Source organism: Podarcis bocagei, assembly GCF_964188305.1.
Source record: "Podarcis bocagei genome assembly, chromosome: 7".
Taxonomy (NCBI): domain Eukaryota; kingdom Metazoa; phylum Chordata; class Lepidosauria; order Squamata; family Lacertidae; genus Podarcis; species Podarcis bocagei.
This window is the reverse complement of record NC_138132.1, coordinates 28,100,165-28,115,919: the sequence shown is the minus strand read 5'-3', so window position 1 is coordinate 28,115,919 and position 15,755 is coordinate 28,100,165. Positions and strand designations below refer to the sequence as shown.

The 15,755-nt window shown below is 44.8% G+C and overlaps 2 protein-coding genes across 4 annotated transcripts; one reads left to right on the top strand and one right to left on the bottom strand.

Moving 5' to 3' along the window:
• Positions 1-203: 203 nt before the first annotated feature.
• Positions 204-9,939, bottom strand: LOC308592544 (uncharacterized protein C1orf232). 3 transcript variants are annotated; one of them, XM_081204117.1, is made up of 4 exons: positions 9,476-9,939; positions 4,114-4,200; positions 2,760-2,857; positions 204-815 (listed from the first exon to the last, which is right to left on the bottom strand). In XM_081204117.1, exons 2-4 carry the CDS (start codon positions 4,180-4,182, stop codon positions 515-517), a joined length of 468 nt encoding a protein of 155 aa, XP_081060243.1. In that variant the 5' UTR covers positions 4,183-4,200; positions 9,476-9,939; the 3' UTR covers positions 204-514. The 3 variants fall into 3 exon arrangements, with proteins under 3 accessions (XP_081060243.1, XP_081060241.1, XP_081060242.1); XM_081204115.1 differs by lacking the exon at positions 9,476-9,939 and adding an exon at positions 5,357-6,555; XM_081204116.1 differs by lacking the exon at positions 9,476-9,939 and adding an exon at positions 4,968-5,267.
• ZNF593 (zinc finger protein 593) lies at positions 6,678-14,393 on the top strand. The gene is made up of 4 exons (XM_081204114.1): positions 6,678-6,816; positions 10,362-10,650; positions 11,822-11,884; positions 13,883-14,393. Exons 1-4 carry the CDS (start codon positions 6,681-6,683, stop codon positions 14,013-14,015), a joined length of 621 nt encoding a protein of 206 aa, XP_081060240.1. The 5' UTR covers positions 6,678-6,680; the 3' UTR covers positions 14,016-14,393.
• Positions 14,394-15,755: the final 1,362 nt, after the last annotated feature.

The window sequence follows — 15,755 nt, the reverse complement described above, 5'->3', positions numbered from 1 at the left end:
TGTGGCTGATCTGGGATTTGAATCCAGGTCTTCTCAGTCTATCCAATGCACCATTTTGACTCAGGATCCCCTGCTGCCTCCTCCACACTTTGATTGGACACTTGGGTGATCAGCACTCAGGAGGAGGAAGCTTCCTTAGAAAACACACAGGAGTGTCGTCAAACCATGCAAGCCTGGAAAACAATGAGACTGTCCAAACTCTATCCTTGCTGGGCAGAAAACCTCTGGCAGAAGCTTCAACCTGTCTATTTTTTTATCTCAAGAAAACAATGTTCAGAGAAGGGGAGAGATGGAATGGATATGGTTTGATACACGAAGCACACACATTTGGGGCATCCTAATGTTTTGAGGGTTATATAACACTGAGCTCTGGCCCTGGGACTTTCACATCATCTCTGACTGTTCTGTCAAAGATACCTGGAGAAACAGGGGTGCAGAGAAGCTAAAAACGCTTGCCCTGCATGGAAATAGGTTGTCTCTTATGTCACAAAGTCCATTTCTTTCACATTCATTCCTAGTTGCTCTTAGAGGCACTTTTGTTCTTTATCTCAGCCAGCTTGCTGGTCAGGAAGCTCCACTTGAAGGCCACCCCTTCAGCTTCTCGAAGGTCGTTGTCCAGGCTGGTGCAGCTGGCTTCCTCAGCCGCCATTTCTCCCGATGCCCCAATGCCCTCAGACATCTGGTCTCCACTCTCAGCCTTCGAAGCTGCCTTTTCCAGAGCTGAAGTTTGCTGCCACTTTGTGGCAAAGACGTCCCAAAGGCCAGATGTCTTCTTTTCAGAAGGGGAGTCCTCTTCTGGCCTGGCTGCCAGTGGGCTGTGAAAGCAAGAGGAGAATTTAGGAAGGAAAGAGGTGCAGGCAGTGGCTTTGAATGAACTGGCTCAGATTAGCTAATTCACATAATTCTAAAATCTCTGACTTATGCAAAATGACTGTGAATTAAGTTCCAGTGGAACTTTGGGCAATTTTTTATTCAGTTCAGTTGAATCCTGCCCCCAAAGCACAATTCCCAGAGTTTCCTGGGAATATGGACAGATTGTTAAACTACTCTGCAAACTGTAGCTGTGTGAAAGGAATAGGGGTCCCCCCAAAATATCTCAGCACCCTTGGTTACCAGGATTCTTTGGGGAAGCCATGACTGTTTAAAGAGGTATGGTTGTGCTTTAAGTGTGTAGTACAGAAGGGGCCTGACTTTCAGATAGGAAGCCTTGCTCAGCCCTACATGGAGAATGAACCTGGTAAAATAATTAAAAATTAAAAATTAAATAGAAGAGAAGAGAAGAGAAGAGAAGAGAAGAGAAGAGAAGAGAAGAGAAGAGAAGAGAAGAGAATGAACCTGGACCTTTTGCATGTGAAGCCTGTGTTATGACACTGAGCTAGGGTCCCTTCCAATAAGAATGTTTCAGAAGCGTTGCTGGTTCCACAGCAGAAAGCTACCTATGCCTTTGTGGCATTCTGTCTAGAATAGAGGTGGGGAACCTATGGCCCATGGGCTGAATTAGGCCCAAAAGACCATTTCCCCCAAGCCGCACCCACCTGCTAATCACCCAGATTGGGAGGTCTTGTGCAACCAACCTGCTTCCCCTAAGGATCAGACATTTTGCAGTAAGGAAAGTTATGGGGAAATGCACTGGAAAGTGTGGGATAACACGTCCTTGGGCGCAATTTATTGATCAATTAACAGATTCTCAGGAAGCACCCAAAAGCTAGTTTCTAGAAAGGAGCAAGGATGGTGCTGCCCCAGTACTTTCCTTTCCACATTCTCTCTCTCTCTATCTCTCTCTCTTGAGATTATGTCTTTATTGTTTTAAAATAAACACATTTATAGAAAGAAAAAAGAAAAACAAACAAACAAGCAAACAAACAGAAAAAAACAAACAAACAACAATATAAGAAACAACAATAATAATATAACAAACATAATTTATACACCCAACAATGCAAATAATTATGAAACTTGTGAAGAGAAAAATTAAAAGTGACTTCCAATTAGTCTCACTGTACTTTATCTATTGATTACCTTATACCGCACAGTTCTTATATAGTTTCTTTTTACATCCCTGCGAACTTATATTTATACAAGGGTCATTCTAGTTCTACCAAGAGGTTTCCTTTTATACCATAATTTTTAAAGTATTCTTTAAAAATTCTCCATTCCTTATAGACTATTTGTTTTGTTTGGCCTCTTATCCTTCCTGTCACCTTTGCTAGCTGCAGGTATTCTACCATTAGGATTTGCCAATCTTCTGTGTTAGGTATTGTTGTATTTTTCCAATTTCTTGCTACTAAAATTCTGGCCGCCGTTATCCCGTACATGTCCACATTCTCTCTCTTCTAATGTCAGCTTTCTCCTGCTCTTTTCCTTGCCAACTGTAGGCAAGAGAGGAGCCAACCCTGGGAGGTTTAAAAAAAGGGGGGAAAGGAAACTGTACTGTAATTTTCTTCTTCCTTAAAACATGGCCATGAGTGTGTGAGTAGGTGGTGGCTCCCTCTTAGCCCAGAGTGTGGGGCAATTTGAGGGCTGGATGGAGGTTCTCCGGCCACGAGAGCCTGTTGTGGCTGTGAGAACCAGCAGCCACTCTAGGCACTCAGAGGCTTCTGTGGATATGCTGCAGTGGGAAACTTCTCTGTCCCTTTCAGCCAAACTACCATGGAAGAGTTGTGATTCTCATGTGATAAACAGTCTTGTGAACTAGCTGGTTCTTTGAGAAAGAAACATTGGGGAGGGGAGGGGTGGAATTAGGGAAGGATTTCACTTACTGGTCAGGACAAGGCTCAGGAGCCAGCAACTTATGTTCGTCTTCCCGGCTGAACAAAGATGAGACACTTCTCCAGCCTTTGACTCCAACTCCCTGGACCTGCAGAGGGAGATGGGAGAAGAGGGAGGGAGATCAGGGTCTACTAACCACACCCAGGGTCATACGTGCTAGATAGTGGGAAATTCCTGGCCCTTTCCCTGAAGTTTTAGCTTTCATTTAAAAACAAAAAGTCCGTCTTTATTCCTTTTTACATGTGGAGCTGAAACGAAAGGAACAGAGTGCTGTGAGTATTCAACCCAATTGCTTAGTGTGAAGTGCTCCTGTACTCTGGCTGCAGTCTATTGCTTTCGCTGTGTGCAAAGCACTGATGAGTGACAAGCCTTTGACACTTACTAAACTTATTATGCTGCTGACTTGTAGTGGGTGGGTGGCTGCTTTCCATTGAGAGCCCCTCCCCTGACCCAGTATTTTGCCCCATTTCCTCAACACGATGACCACACATTCATATGTCTGTCTGCAGTCCCGTTAGCCCTCCCAGGAAACAACAGGCAATTGAAATTATTTTACAAGGTCATGACTCAGTGGAGCTCCACATAGACCACAGTTTAGATATGTTTCACACAATATTCAGTGGTTCTCATGTGGTCTTTTCAGGAGGATGCACTCAATGTTTTTGCCCTCGTCTAAATTTTGCTATACATTTACGTATGTAATTTAATATATCTTTAAATATAGTTTCTCATAATTATTGTTAGTATTATTTTAAATGCTGATACATGCAGAAATGGGGTAGGGTGGAATTATGAAAGAACAGCTAAGCAATTGACACTCACTGCAAATAAGTTGACCCCCACCCCATATATGTAACAGTCATATGCTGATGCATACTGAACACAGCCTGTTTGGGGTGTGTGTGCCAGTAAACACCTCATTTTTGCTAGTTGCCTGCAGTAGAGGTTGGTTCTTTTGGGTGAATGGGGCATTGCCTCACCAACCTCAGTCTGCCCTCAGCATTCTCACCTACAAATCATTCCATGAAGTGGCATCAGTCACTAGTTTCAGTGTTGCCTGGTAGAACTCTGCAGGAAGGAGGATGGGGACATTGTCTCTGGTGCCACCTACTGTCAGCTCCCTGTCTTCTGTGCAACCAGCCCCGATGGGCACCCACCAACACAAGTTACCTGAGACCTGTCAGTCACTCAGCAACCACACAATACAGCATTAGTGGGTTGATTGGCTGAGGCCAGCATTATGCCAGGCAGGCCTGCTTTGGGGTCTAATAAGGCCACCACCGATTACAGCTCCAAGCTCAAAAGCAACTTGAGTTCTGGAGAGAAATAACTACTGGTCCTTACCCGCCGTGCCAGCTGAGAAACAGGATTTGACCCCTCCTCTGTCAGCAGGGTTGAGTCAGTGGTTTCCATCAGTTCAGGGTTATCTCTCTGAAACAAGAAATCAGCTTCAGGAGTGCTGGAGGAGACTTGATGGAATAGTCCAGGTGTAGCCCTTTTGGACAACAATCTACGGCAGTGTGGAAAAAGCTTTTTCCTGCTGGGGCCTGAACTGAAGAGGGATTGATTATTAAACCACTCTGTGCATTGTAGCTCTGTGCACCCTTAACAAACTACAGTTCCCAGCATTCTCTGATAAAGTGGTATAATAGTGCTTTAAATGTATGTTATGGGTGTGGCCTCCTGTTCTCCCTCTGCTCCCTGTGTTTGCCAGTCTCCCTCCACCAGTTTCATAATGTAGTTTCTGCCCTACCAAAGACAATTTCCTTTCTAGTAAAGCCTTAGCTTTTTGTCAACTAATCCATTAAATAAATCACTTTAAACATTTCAATCAGCTAAAAAGGGGGGGGGGGCAATTATCGGCCAGCAGGTGTTTATTTACTTATTAGTAAACATTTAATTATTTCCAATACAAGCTCTTATACAAAAAAATAACAGATGGCAAACTCCATCTTAGAAGAAGTATTCTGTCATGTATGAGAATGAATGGGAATGCCTCCCCTCAGACAATGGCTTTTATGTACAAGACAGACTCATCTGTGTTATCTGAAAACAAAGAACGGACTCTTTTCTTTCTTTAGATCTATGCTTCTTTCTTTAGAATTCCCCCCCCCCAATCACATTTCTTAGATTTAAATAGCCAGCCTTCCCCAACCTTGTGCCCTCTGGATGTCACTGGGCTGCCAACTTCCATCTACCTCAGCCAGCATAACAAATGGTATGGGATGATGAAGTCCAGCACAACACCTGAAGAGTGCCAGAAGTAGGTTAATGTATAAATGGATCAACTAAAATGCATGTGATCACGAGTTTTCTTTAACCAGGGGGCATGACCCCAGTTCATAGACATCTTATTCTTCCCCATAAATCAGGCACAGAGAACCTATGGCCTTTCAGATGGACTACAACTCCCATCATCCTTTGTCTGTGCTGGCTAGGGCTGATGGGAGCTGGAGTCCAGCAACATCTGGAGGGCCTTAGGTTCCCCTTGCCTGCCATAAATTAAGAGAGGGCAACCCATTGCCTGCTGCTACCCCACGCTCAATGACCAAAGGAGGGGAAAGGGCCCAGCTGAGGATGCCTCTACCTCATCCTGGAGTTCCTCTTCCGGCAGCTCTCCGCCAAGGGTCTGTAGAACTTTGGCCTTGTAGACCTTCCAGAATCCCTGAGTCATCCTGGCCCCGCTTACTCTCAGGTTCTTCTCCCAGGAGCTAGAGCGTCTCACAGTAAGTAAGCCCCTGAGATCCCGGCAGTTTGGAAGCCTGGGGGCTTACAGTCCCCACTTTGGATTCTCTTCCAAGTCTAAGCGGGTCAGGTTCCGGTTGCCATTGGGCCTCTGTGCCCAGCTGCTTCGGAGACTCTGCAGGGAACCAGGAGCTCAGGCAGATGCTTGTGCGCCCTGCAAATTCACACCTGTCACTGGCTGCCTCTTTCTCGGATCTGGTGTCTTCATTAAAATTTCAGAAGCTTCCAATGTACATCTCAAAGAACTGAGAGGAATCGGATCCATGACTGACCCAGAATACCAATGAATTCCGTCAATGAAGGCCCCTGGAACAGATGAAAATGCAGTGGACACGGATCCCAACAATCTGACTCCTCCGATCACCCTTTATGCATCCCATCTCCAGCCTCTTTTGCCAAAAAGACCCGCTGGACTTCTTTCAATTCCAGATTTGAGACGTGAATCTTTGTTAGCTAGTTCTCTCACTAACATTGAACTTAGTAGCTGCACCCTTGCTTGGTGTAGAGTCCCCTCTTATTCAGAAGAGTGATGTGCTCCCCTCACAGTTCCTGAGTCCCCCTACCACCCCCATGCAGAATCTTCTACTTTCAAGTCTTGAGGAAAGCCTCATTCTGGCAACGCTACGCTCTTGTATTACTCTCCATTGTCTGAGTCCTGTAACTGATCTCCAGCAAAAAAAAAGGACTTTGGAATGCGGTAGCTCAGCAACAGGCTCTCAAAATAGTGCCTGGCAGCTAAATTATTTCTTAGGGCTGATAGCCTCGCAGACCTGTGTCGTCTTCTCCTTTGCAGATTTAGTTTCTGCCTTAAACAGGAAGCTTCGACTCCTGCCCCAGAACAGCTTCGTGCAAGTTGCAAACAAGGGGTGCTGGTTCTTTGCTTGCTGTTAAAACTATCAAGCTCTCCTAGCTCCTTCACCCCCAACTCATGCTCCGATTGTAGGAGCGATGAAAGGATGGGTTGTCTTTCCATTGCCCATCTTTCTTCTCCCCGCGGCTAATCACAGATGCCTGTCTGCTGCCTTTACATGCCTGTAAATGTATTATTGATTTCCCGGCCTGGTGCAAGTAACGTGATCGCGAGTAGTTCACTGACTGGCGGTTGTTCCTTTGTCCTGCTCTGACAGCCACATCCTAAATGCACAGATCCATATTGGCTATGCTTGATGCTGCCGATAATGCTCCACTGTGTGCCTCTCCCCGAGCTGAGTTGCGCTGGGAACAGTAGTGCTCAGGGCAGTGTGGTGACCCACAGAGTTCTCGTCCTTCAAGGATCACTCAAAGTGAAATCACTGTTGCTGTGTGAATGCTTAATTCAGGAGGGAAAAAAATATGGCAGGGGTCAGATTTGTGCCTACAAATCACATAATGTGTGTTAGAACTGGACACACAATGCTGTTCATAAACTCACAACGAGCCCGTACTTGAACAAAGGTTCTTCATCTAGGGTTGACTCTGGGCTCAAGGGAACTCTCAGCATAGTACCTACTTAGAAACATAGGGAGCTGCGTTATACTAAGTCAGACCATTGATCCACCTAGCTCAGCATTGTCTAACAATGACTCATCAGGGTTTCAGACAGGGGACATTCCCAGAGACTGAACCTGGGACCTTCTGTATGCAAAGCAGATGCTCTACCACCACTGAGCTGTGGCCCAGTGACAGTGTGGATGGGCCTATCCAGAAAGGTTGGTGCTCCCTTGGCTGGTAGAGGCCAGGTGGGCACTATAGGTCATATCCATATTAGTGTTACTCAAAGTTGCCCTGTTGAAATTAATGGACCTGACTAACTTCTTGCCATCATGGGATGGCCATTTCCAAAAGAAATCAAGGGGAGGGGGGCTTTCTGACCTTCACAGTTGAGGTATAAAAGATTGATGGGGGATTTGCTAGGTACAAAAGTAATTAGCTTTGATGATACTTTGGGTATTTTAAATTGACCTACTGGCAAGCGTTATGCTCACTTAAATTCCGATGTGTTAAGTGAACTGTTAATTATTATTATTATTTTTAAATTGCAACACAGTTGGGGAAAATTTATAGTTAAGCTATTCAGTAGCTGCTATGCAGCTTCCTGTACCAGGCAGGTTCTGTTCTAAGAAAATACAGATACTGTATGGTAGAAAAAGTAAGAAATTTTTCACCACAAAACTAATGGTTACCACCAGTTAAAGTTATACACGAAATATATCTAAGTGAACTGTTAATTGTTGATTTATTTAGTTTTACTGTTGTGGTGGTATTATATTTATAATTTTAATAATTTTATTATTTATCCCCTGCCCATCTAGCTGGTTTGCCCCAGACACTCTATTGTTATAGATCTGTGAGTGCTAAATGCCTGGGCTCAGTACCATCTGGAGGGCACCACATTGGCTATCCCTGTTTAACCCATGGGAAAGTGCATTACATTTCCCTCCTACGTGGCCCAGCTCAACCTTTATTACATGTCTCTCACACTACAACATCTTCCCTAGTTAATTTTTGGGGTGGGAAACGAATCCAGGATGGATTTAGGGTGTGTTCACATTACTGCCTCCGAGCACAGCGATGCTACTGCTTTTTCGGTGTGTTTCACAGTTCTTTCTGCACCTAGGTGTCCACATCAACAGGACTTCATTAGTGTCAGAATGAATTCTCAAGTAATTGACTGCAGTAATTCTACATAGTCATTAGCTACTTTTTACTCTGTGTTTCATCTATAGATTGTAGTTACAAATATGCCATTTTGTGAGAACTGCTGTTGTCAAACAGGAGAATGAATTAGCAAGCAAATCAATAAACAGCATTTGTTTAACTTCACTACTGGGGAAGCCCAAAGAAACTATGGAATGCTGATTCCTCAGTGTCCCAGCACCATCAGTGGGATCTTGCTATGGAATTGCCCCAAGACCAATTCTGACTACATCTCTAATCCAGTCTTCCTCCGCAGGGACTTTTAAGCTCCATCCACCCAAGTGTGAAACATTGCTCATAATTTTGCACACGTACATCACCTTTTGTGCCACTGGCATTCTGAAGCCCTTTCGAGGGACACCATAAATCTGCTATTTCGGTTAGGCAATAATATATAGGAATGGTTGTACGACAGGAAACAAAGAACACCGTATCCAATTCAAACTGCAGGGGAAATTTAGGTCAGCCGAATCTAATGACCCACACGGAAACCTGGCCAGGACACTGGGGTTATCGCCCTTTGCTTGCAAAGAGTGCTACGAGATCTTTTGATGGCCAGGCCTCGGGGTTTAGATTTCCTTCACGAAGGATTAGCTGAACACCAGAAACAACAGTTACACAGGTCAAAGGGTCATCCTTTGCGGTGACGGGCCATTAATCAGTGGTGAGCTGCAACATGATCTCCCTATGGAATTACATTCCACTCGTTTTCATCTCCGAGACTTAAAGTGGACTTCCAAGGAAAGACAAAGAATTGGGATGGATGTTTTGTTTTCAAGGCAGAGCTGTGGATCCAGAATCATAGTCATGCCAGGAAATCTGCAGGCCAAGACTATATTTATATTAATTGCTTTTTAACATTTAGATGCTACTTTATTTTATAAACAAGTGGCCAAGTGGCTAATAGAATCATTAGAGCAATAAACACGAACTGCTGAAAAATTACATGCAACAACAGAACAGAATTAAAAATAAACAAACTAGCCTTTAGGGGAAAGGCCATAGCTCAGTGGTGGAGCATCTGCCTTGCATGATGGTGGTCCCAGCTTCAATACCTAGCATCTCCAAACTAGGACTGGGAATTTCCGTCTGAAACCCCAGAGAGAAGCTGCCAGGCAGTGGGCAATGTAGACAATACTGAACTAGAAGGACCAATGGGTTTGATTCAATATAAGGTAACTTCCTATGTTCCTAACCTACCTGTTAGCATAAATAGAAACAGTAATCACTTAAAAATAGGGAAAACTCTATGTTAAAAAAGTTAACTGTCAGCAGGTTGACTGACCTCAAAAGCCAGGTCACCAACTCAATGGAATGTCCTTTAGGTAAACACCCAGATGCAGTCAGTGTTGAGGCCATAAAGGCCTCCCTCTAAAGGACATTCTATTGAGTCAGTGGCACTACTAAAAAGGGCCTGCTCCTGGTGATTGGCCTATCACTGTTCGCCTCCCTGCCTTGTGTCCCACCAGTCCCAATGGACATCGGCCATGACCAGTCAAGCAAACCACTGGAAGGACAGGTGGTTCCAGCGTCATTCAGTGTCTCAAACCATTTATGGGCACCATCCCATGTGCAGGCAACCTTAGGCTTATGTTTAAAACACTCAGAGGTATTTTGTTCTAGTAAACAGTATATATATTTTGTTAAAATAAAAAAATACTCTGCTCTTGCAACTGCTTATGTCTATTAAGATAACAGTTACCTCGTCCAGCCCACGTTTTACCAGCTTCTCTGCAAGAATATCATGGAAGACTTTGTCAAAAGTCTATTTTATTAGGTCTTGCTGTCCTTCATTTGAATTTCAGTAACTTTACGAGTGACATCCAAAGCTGGACCTACTGAAATGATGTTGGATATCACACATTTTTTAAAAAAACCCTAAAAAAACCCAAGCCTACTTGTGTTTTCTTTGTTTCAGCTTGTTTTGTTGAGCTTATGTTACATATGTTTTATTCATCTATGTTGTGGACTGGCAGAATATACGTATAAATAATTTAAATAGATACATATTAGTTCAAGTTATGCCCCATTAAACTGGACGGAGGAGGGAAGACAGAAAGTACACAGGGGAGCTCAGTTATGGTATCCACAATAATGTCAGCAGGCGCAGACAGTTGCTTTATTAATAAGCGATGTTTACAAATCGCCACCTTAAAAAAAAAAAGTTTCAGGGGTGTCGGCATGTGATGACGTTGTGAACAGTCGCCGGAAGCGGAAGTTCCCTTCCCTCCTTTCTCTCGTTGGTGAGCCTCTCGAGCGAAGTATGGCCCCTAGCCGGTGTCGCCGGACAGGCTCCCACAAGGCACATTCCTTGGCGCGCCAATGGAAGACGAAGCGGCGGCGCCGGGATCTGGATCAGATCCACGAGGATATGCTGCCTGAGAAATCGGCCAAGCTGCTGCGCCAAGAGCCGGACCCTGACATGCCTGGGAGCGCCCAGCACTATTGCCTGCATTGCGCGTGCGTAAAGGGGAAAGGCGGGGCCGGGGTTCGGTTTGTCTCGCTACGACTTCGTTTTTGCTTACAGCGCCTGCGTAAAAAAGAAAGCCGCTTCGAGCGCGACCCTGCTCTTTTTTTAGCACAGAGATACGAAAGTTTAAAGTAGGCTTCCTCAGACTCGGCCCTCCAGATGTTTTGACACTACAGTTCCCATCATCCCCGATGACTGGTTCTTCTAGCCAGGGATCATGGGAGTTGTAGGCCAAAAAACATCTGGAGGGCTGAGTTTGAAGAATCCTGCATTAGGAGCTTAACTGATGTATCCCTTAATTGGTTAAAATGAAAGGGGCTATTTGTTCCTGGGAGGGAGCACATGTTGCTGGATCCGGCACTCCTAACTGGGCAGAATCAGGGCAGTTTCTTCTGCATTGCCAAGAAAAGTGGACAAGTTTAGAGCTTTGCTAGAAACTGAAATATGAAAGCTAGGAGCTAAATGGCACCTTAAACCTGGGTTATGGGCACAACAACTGAATGTCTAGGTGCGCTTTTTAATAACAGGAATGCAAAGCTGAAAATGAATGAACTGCAGCTAAAATATTATGTTCATTTTTCACAAGATCTAGTTCTTCCCCTGCTCACCCTCCTAATATTCATAAAAGGGTCTCTTTTCCAGTCTTCAGAGAGTAGCTGGGAGTAGGGAGGCAGAAAAAGGTCCTCCTTTCCTTCCACTCTGCAGTTTTAATTTGAAATCCTAGGCGCAGTACTGCGTCCAGAGCTCAGAAACTGCTATAATAATAATAATAATAATAATAATAATAATAATAATAATAATAATAATAATATCTTTATTGTCATTTCCCCCTCTTGGGGACAACGAAATTACTTGGCTGCTCCATCCACCCAGGTAGGGCACTCCACACAAAATCAAAACAACTAAATTCCCTGTCGCAAAATGAACCTAGAACAATGGGAGTTTCGAACACTGGTTTAGAGGGTTGAGGTGATGTGAAATGACATGAAAGCTCAGCCTGCAGTTCTGATGTCCATTTTCATGCATTCAAATATTTGCTTGGTGCCGTTGCAATAGGCACAGATAAATGTAGGTCAACAAAATGATTTCTAGGAATGAACTTTCTGTTTTTCAATAGGCATCAACCAGCTTAACTTTTTTTTCCTTTTTCTCCCTCAACAGGCGATACTTCGTTGATTTAAAAAGCATGAAGGATCACTTCAGATCTAAGGTTCACAAAAAGAGGTAATATGAATTCAGTGTATTATACAGAATAGCCTTTTTCTCTAGGGAATTAACACCTGTAGACACATAGGCTTGCCTATGCACCCTGCTCTTTTAACCTTACAGCGTTTTGGAAAAGCACTTCACTAATTTTATGTACGTTGCCTGGGTGCTGTCTGGTTAATATATGTTTGTTATAAAATACAGTGGTGCCCCGCAAGACGAACGCCTCGCAAGACGGAAAACCCGCTAGACGAAAGGGTTTTCCGTTTTGGAGGCGCTTCGCAAAACGAATTGCCCTATGGGGTTGCTTCGCAAGACGAAAAAATCTTGCGCGTCCCCGCGGGTTTTTTTCGCTCCCCCCCTTTTCCTAAGCCGCCTATCAGCTGTTCCGCTGAAAAACCCGCTTAACAGCTGATCACGGAAAGCCGCTAGACCGCTGTAGCGCTAATCAATGGGCTTGCTTCGCAAGACGAAAAAAATCGCTAGACGACGAGAATCGCGGAACGGATTCTTTTCGTCTTGCGAGGCACCACTGTAAGTGAAAAAGATGGCAGTGGGGGCCCTCTTGGCATCTGTGCTACTCTCAGAAGTTTGGGGTGGGATTTCCTCTTTGTAGAGATGTGCCTGGCACCTTCACAACATAGTTTTTTGTGTACTTCTCTCTTCCCTAACCTTTAGCCTGTGATACATATTTTAAGGACCCACAGAAGAGGAAAGGAACCAGAGTTAGTGTTGTGTGCAAACCAGGATTCATGGATTGTTCTTCTGAAAACTGTTAACTCATTTTAGCATGTCTGTTTCCTGGGAGAGTCACCTGAAAAAAACCAACAATGACAAAATACTGTATTTTTCGCTCTATTGGACGCACCAGACCACAGGACGCACCTAGTTTTTAGAGGTGCCCTAGCTTCCTCTTTAGCCTTGCGCAGCTTCCCGCGGCTGGAGAGGTTGCGCAAGGCTTTTCTAGAGGAGGGAGAAGGGACTGACTGGCCGCGTCAGTCCCTTCTCCCTCCTGGGGAAAAGCCCGCAAGAGCCGTGCGAAGTTTGTGCGTGGCTCTTGGGGGCTTTTCCTGCCTGCCTCCTCCCTGCATTTGCTCCATAGGACGCACAGACTTTCCCCCTTAGTTTTTAAGACGGGAAAAGTTCGTCCTATGGAGCGAAAAATACGGTACTGATTTGATTTTACATTTGACTGATATCATATGGTATCCATTCTAGATGTCCAGTTTGACTTGCAATGTATTCATTATGTTGCTAGTTAATTTTATTAAATAAGTACATTTCTTGAAATGGGAAAGAATGCAGTGGAACAGTTTCCATCTCGGTGCATCAGTGGATCCTCCTTGACTTATAGCACTGCCATCTAAATGGCTCTTAACCATGCAGTTGGTAGAATATGGGCTGTAGCCAATGCTAGTTAAAATTAATGAATGTGACTAACTTAGGTCCATGAATTTAAATGGGTCTACTTTGAGTAGTAGGGGATGTGGGTGGCGCTGTGGTCTAAACTACTGAGTCAAGGGCTTGTCGATCGGAAGGTCGGCAGTTCGAATCCCCACGACAGGGTGAGCTCCTGTTGCTCAGTCCCAGCTCCTGCCAACCTAGCAGTTCAAAAGCGCGTCAAAGTGCAAGTAGATAAATAGGTACCGCTCCAGCAGGAAGGTAAACAGCGTTTCCGTGCGCTGCTCTAGTTTCACCAGAAGTGGCTTAGTCATGCTGGCCACACGACCAGGAAAAACTGTCTGCGGACAAACGTCGGCTCCCTCAGCCATTTAAAGCGAGATGAGCGCCACAACCCCGGAGTCATTCGTGACTGGACTTAACTGTCAGGGGTCCTTTACCTTTTTTTACTTTGAGTAGTACTAGCACTGGATGCAACTGTAAGGAGAAAAGTAGTGGAAATTGGCTTTATTAAGACTTAAGTAAATCAGTTTAAGCAGCTTCGGGGTGGGAGGTGGAGCTCCAAAGTTTGCAAGCTCATTTGACTTAAGTTGATTTTATTTATTTGCTTTGTAGACTGAAGCAGCTGAGTGAGGAGCCGTACACACAGGAGGAAGCAGAGAGAGCAGCTGGAATGGGGTCCTATATACCTCCTAAGAAAGTCGAAGTCCACACACAACCATTGGACGAGATGGAGGAATCTGGCTGAGAGACGTGGAGCCCATCTGAAAATTCTGTAGATAACTTGAGACGGGGGGGGGGGTGATTTGGCATGTGACATGGGACTTCAAACACAACTATTTCATGGTAGTAGAACATAAGTGTCACTTTTATTTTTTGTGGTGGAACCAGCACTCTTATCCTGTCCTTTTGGCAGAAGATGGAGTTCAGCTGGAGGTCTGGGAGCGGATGAGCAGACCTCCCCACTGTCCTATTGACCTGCTTATGTAACTAATTGCGTCTCTTATAGCGGCTCATGTTTGTAAGCCGTGACTGTGGATTTTTAGCATTCTGCTCTGAATGTGACCTTTCTCCAGCTTCCAAATGAGTCCCTTTTAATAAATGAGCTGGCAAGCTGCTGGGCTGACCCTGGGCCTTGTGCTTCGCTTGATTTGATTGAATGCTCTAAAGTAGACTTTCAAGGGCCTGGAAGAAGAAGAGCAGCAGATGACACACAGAAACCATTCAGTTTGCATGACTTACTTGAGGAACAATTGCTTTGGGTTCCGTGTTCAGAACAACTAACTTTGCTTAGAGCTCTCCATTCATCCATTAAGTGTGCATTGGTGGGTTAAGAGAAATCTTGCCAGACTTTAGCGTCTCTTATTGTGAGTGCAGCCAGATATTTAGAATGGGATGAGGTATTCTTGTGCGGGGGAACAGGTGGAAGAGAGAACAAGCCATGTTCTTGCATGTGCCCTCCTCACCTCTTCCCTCCTCATCGCATGCCTGGTTTTGTTGCTTCTGCCCTGGGCAGATGGGGCTTGTCCACCTGGGAAGGTAGCTCATCCAGGAGAAGGAAAACTCTGATCCTAAACCTCCGCTGCCTTGCGGGAAATCTTCGGGAGAAGAAAAGGCTAAAGAGTCAACCCTACACAAATCTGGAGTGGAGTCCCTAAGAAGGTTGGATGGCGCCTTGTACGCCTCCTTCCAGCAAGTCCTGCAGCCAAGCTGGTGCCCAAATGTATTACTCTGCTTTCATTTGGACCACATCAGTGTGGCAGAGAGGGGGGTCTTGTCCCAAGACCTCCATACACACAGCCCAGGCTTGCACCCCAGGGAGGTCACTTCAGTGATGCTAATGTGTTGGGTTGAAATGAGCGACAGATGAGTAGCAAGTGTCATCTGGGAAGCATCCCCCAAGCAAGTCTCGGGGAGTCCCTTTTATTGAATATTACAGCATTGCCACGTATGTGCTTATTGCTGATTGGTTAACACAAGTACAAAGCAAAGGTTATGTATATAGGCATTAATCACCAATAGATTAAAGGCTGGGAAAGGGAGCACAGAACTAGACAGGCATGAAAACCTCCTAATTAAATTATAACTAGTGATTGATATAGCAAGACTTAAACAATTACATTCCGATAGATGTGGTCAACTATGCATTAAGAACAGGTCAGAGTATAATGTTTTCATGAACTCAATATGAACTGAACAATCTGGGATGATGAGGGAATGTCTTAGTATTAGAACGGTTTGTGCAGCATGTGCAGAAGAAAAGCTTAGAAGCAAAACTTCCCATCATGCCACAGTCGTGCAGAAGCAAAGCTTCCCTTCACTAATGCATAAGTTTGACTTGACGCCCGCAGGAATCCTCTGTTGTCTCTTGAGACAGACGGATGCCCACACCAACAACCTTTGCTTGTTTCGATGAAAGGGAGCAATTCACACAGCACATAGTAAAGCTTTGGACTTGCTCCCACAGGATGGTTGGTTGGTTGGTTGG

Excerpts from the sequence above, each read along its gene's own strand:
- LOC308592544 (XM_081204115.1), bottom strand. The coding sequence starts at position 5,443 with ATGACTCAGGGATTCTGGAAGGTCTACAAGGCCAAAGTTCTACAGACC. Across the intron at positions 4,201-5,356 it reads AAGAGGAACTCCAGGATGAG|AGAGATAACCCTGAACTGAT; the intron begins GTAGAGGCATCC and ends TTCTTGTTTCAG. Across the intron at positions 2,858-4,113 it reads TTTCTCAGCTGGCACGGCGG|GTCCAGGGAGTTGGAGTCAA; the intron begins GTAAGGACCAGT and ends CTCCCTCTGCAG.
- ZNF593 (XM_081204114.1), top strand. The coding sequence starts at position 6,681 with ATGCTGCCGATAATGCTCCACTGTGTGCCTCTCCCCGAGCTGAGTTGC. Across the intron at positions 6,817-10,361 it reads AGTGAAATCACTGTTGCTGT|GGGTGTCGGCATGTGATGAC; the intron begins GTGAATGCTTAA and ends AAAAAGTTTCAG. Across the intron at positions 11,885-13,882 it reads TCTAAGGTTCACAAAAAGAG|ACTGAAGCAGCTGAGTGAGG; the intron begins GTAATATGAATT and ends TTTGCTTTGTAG.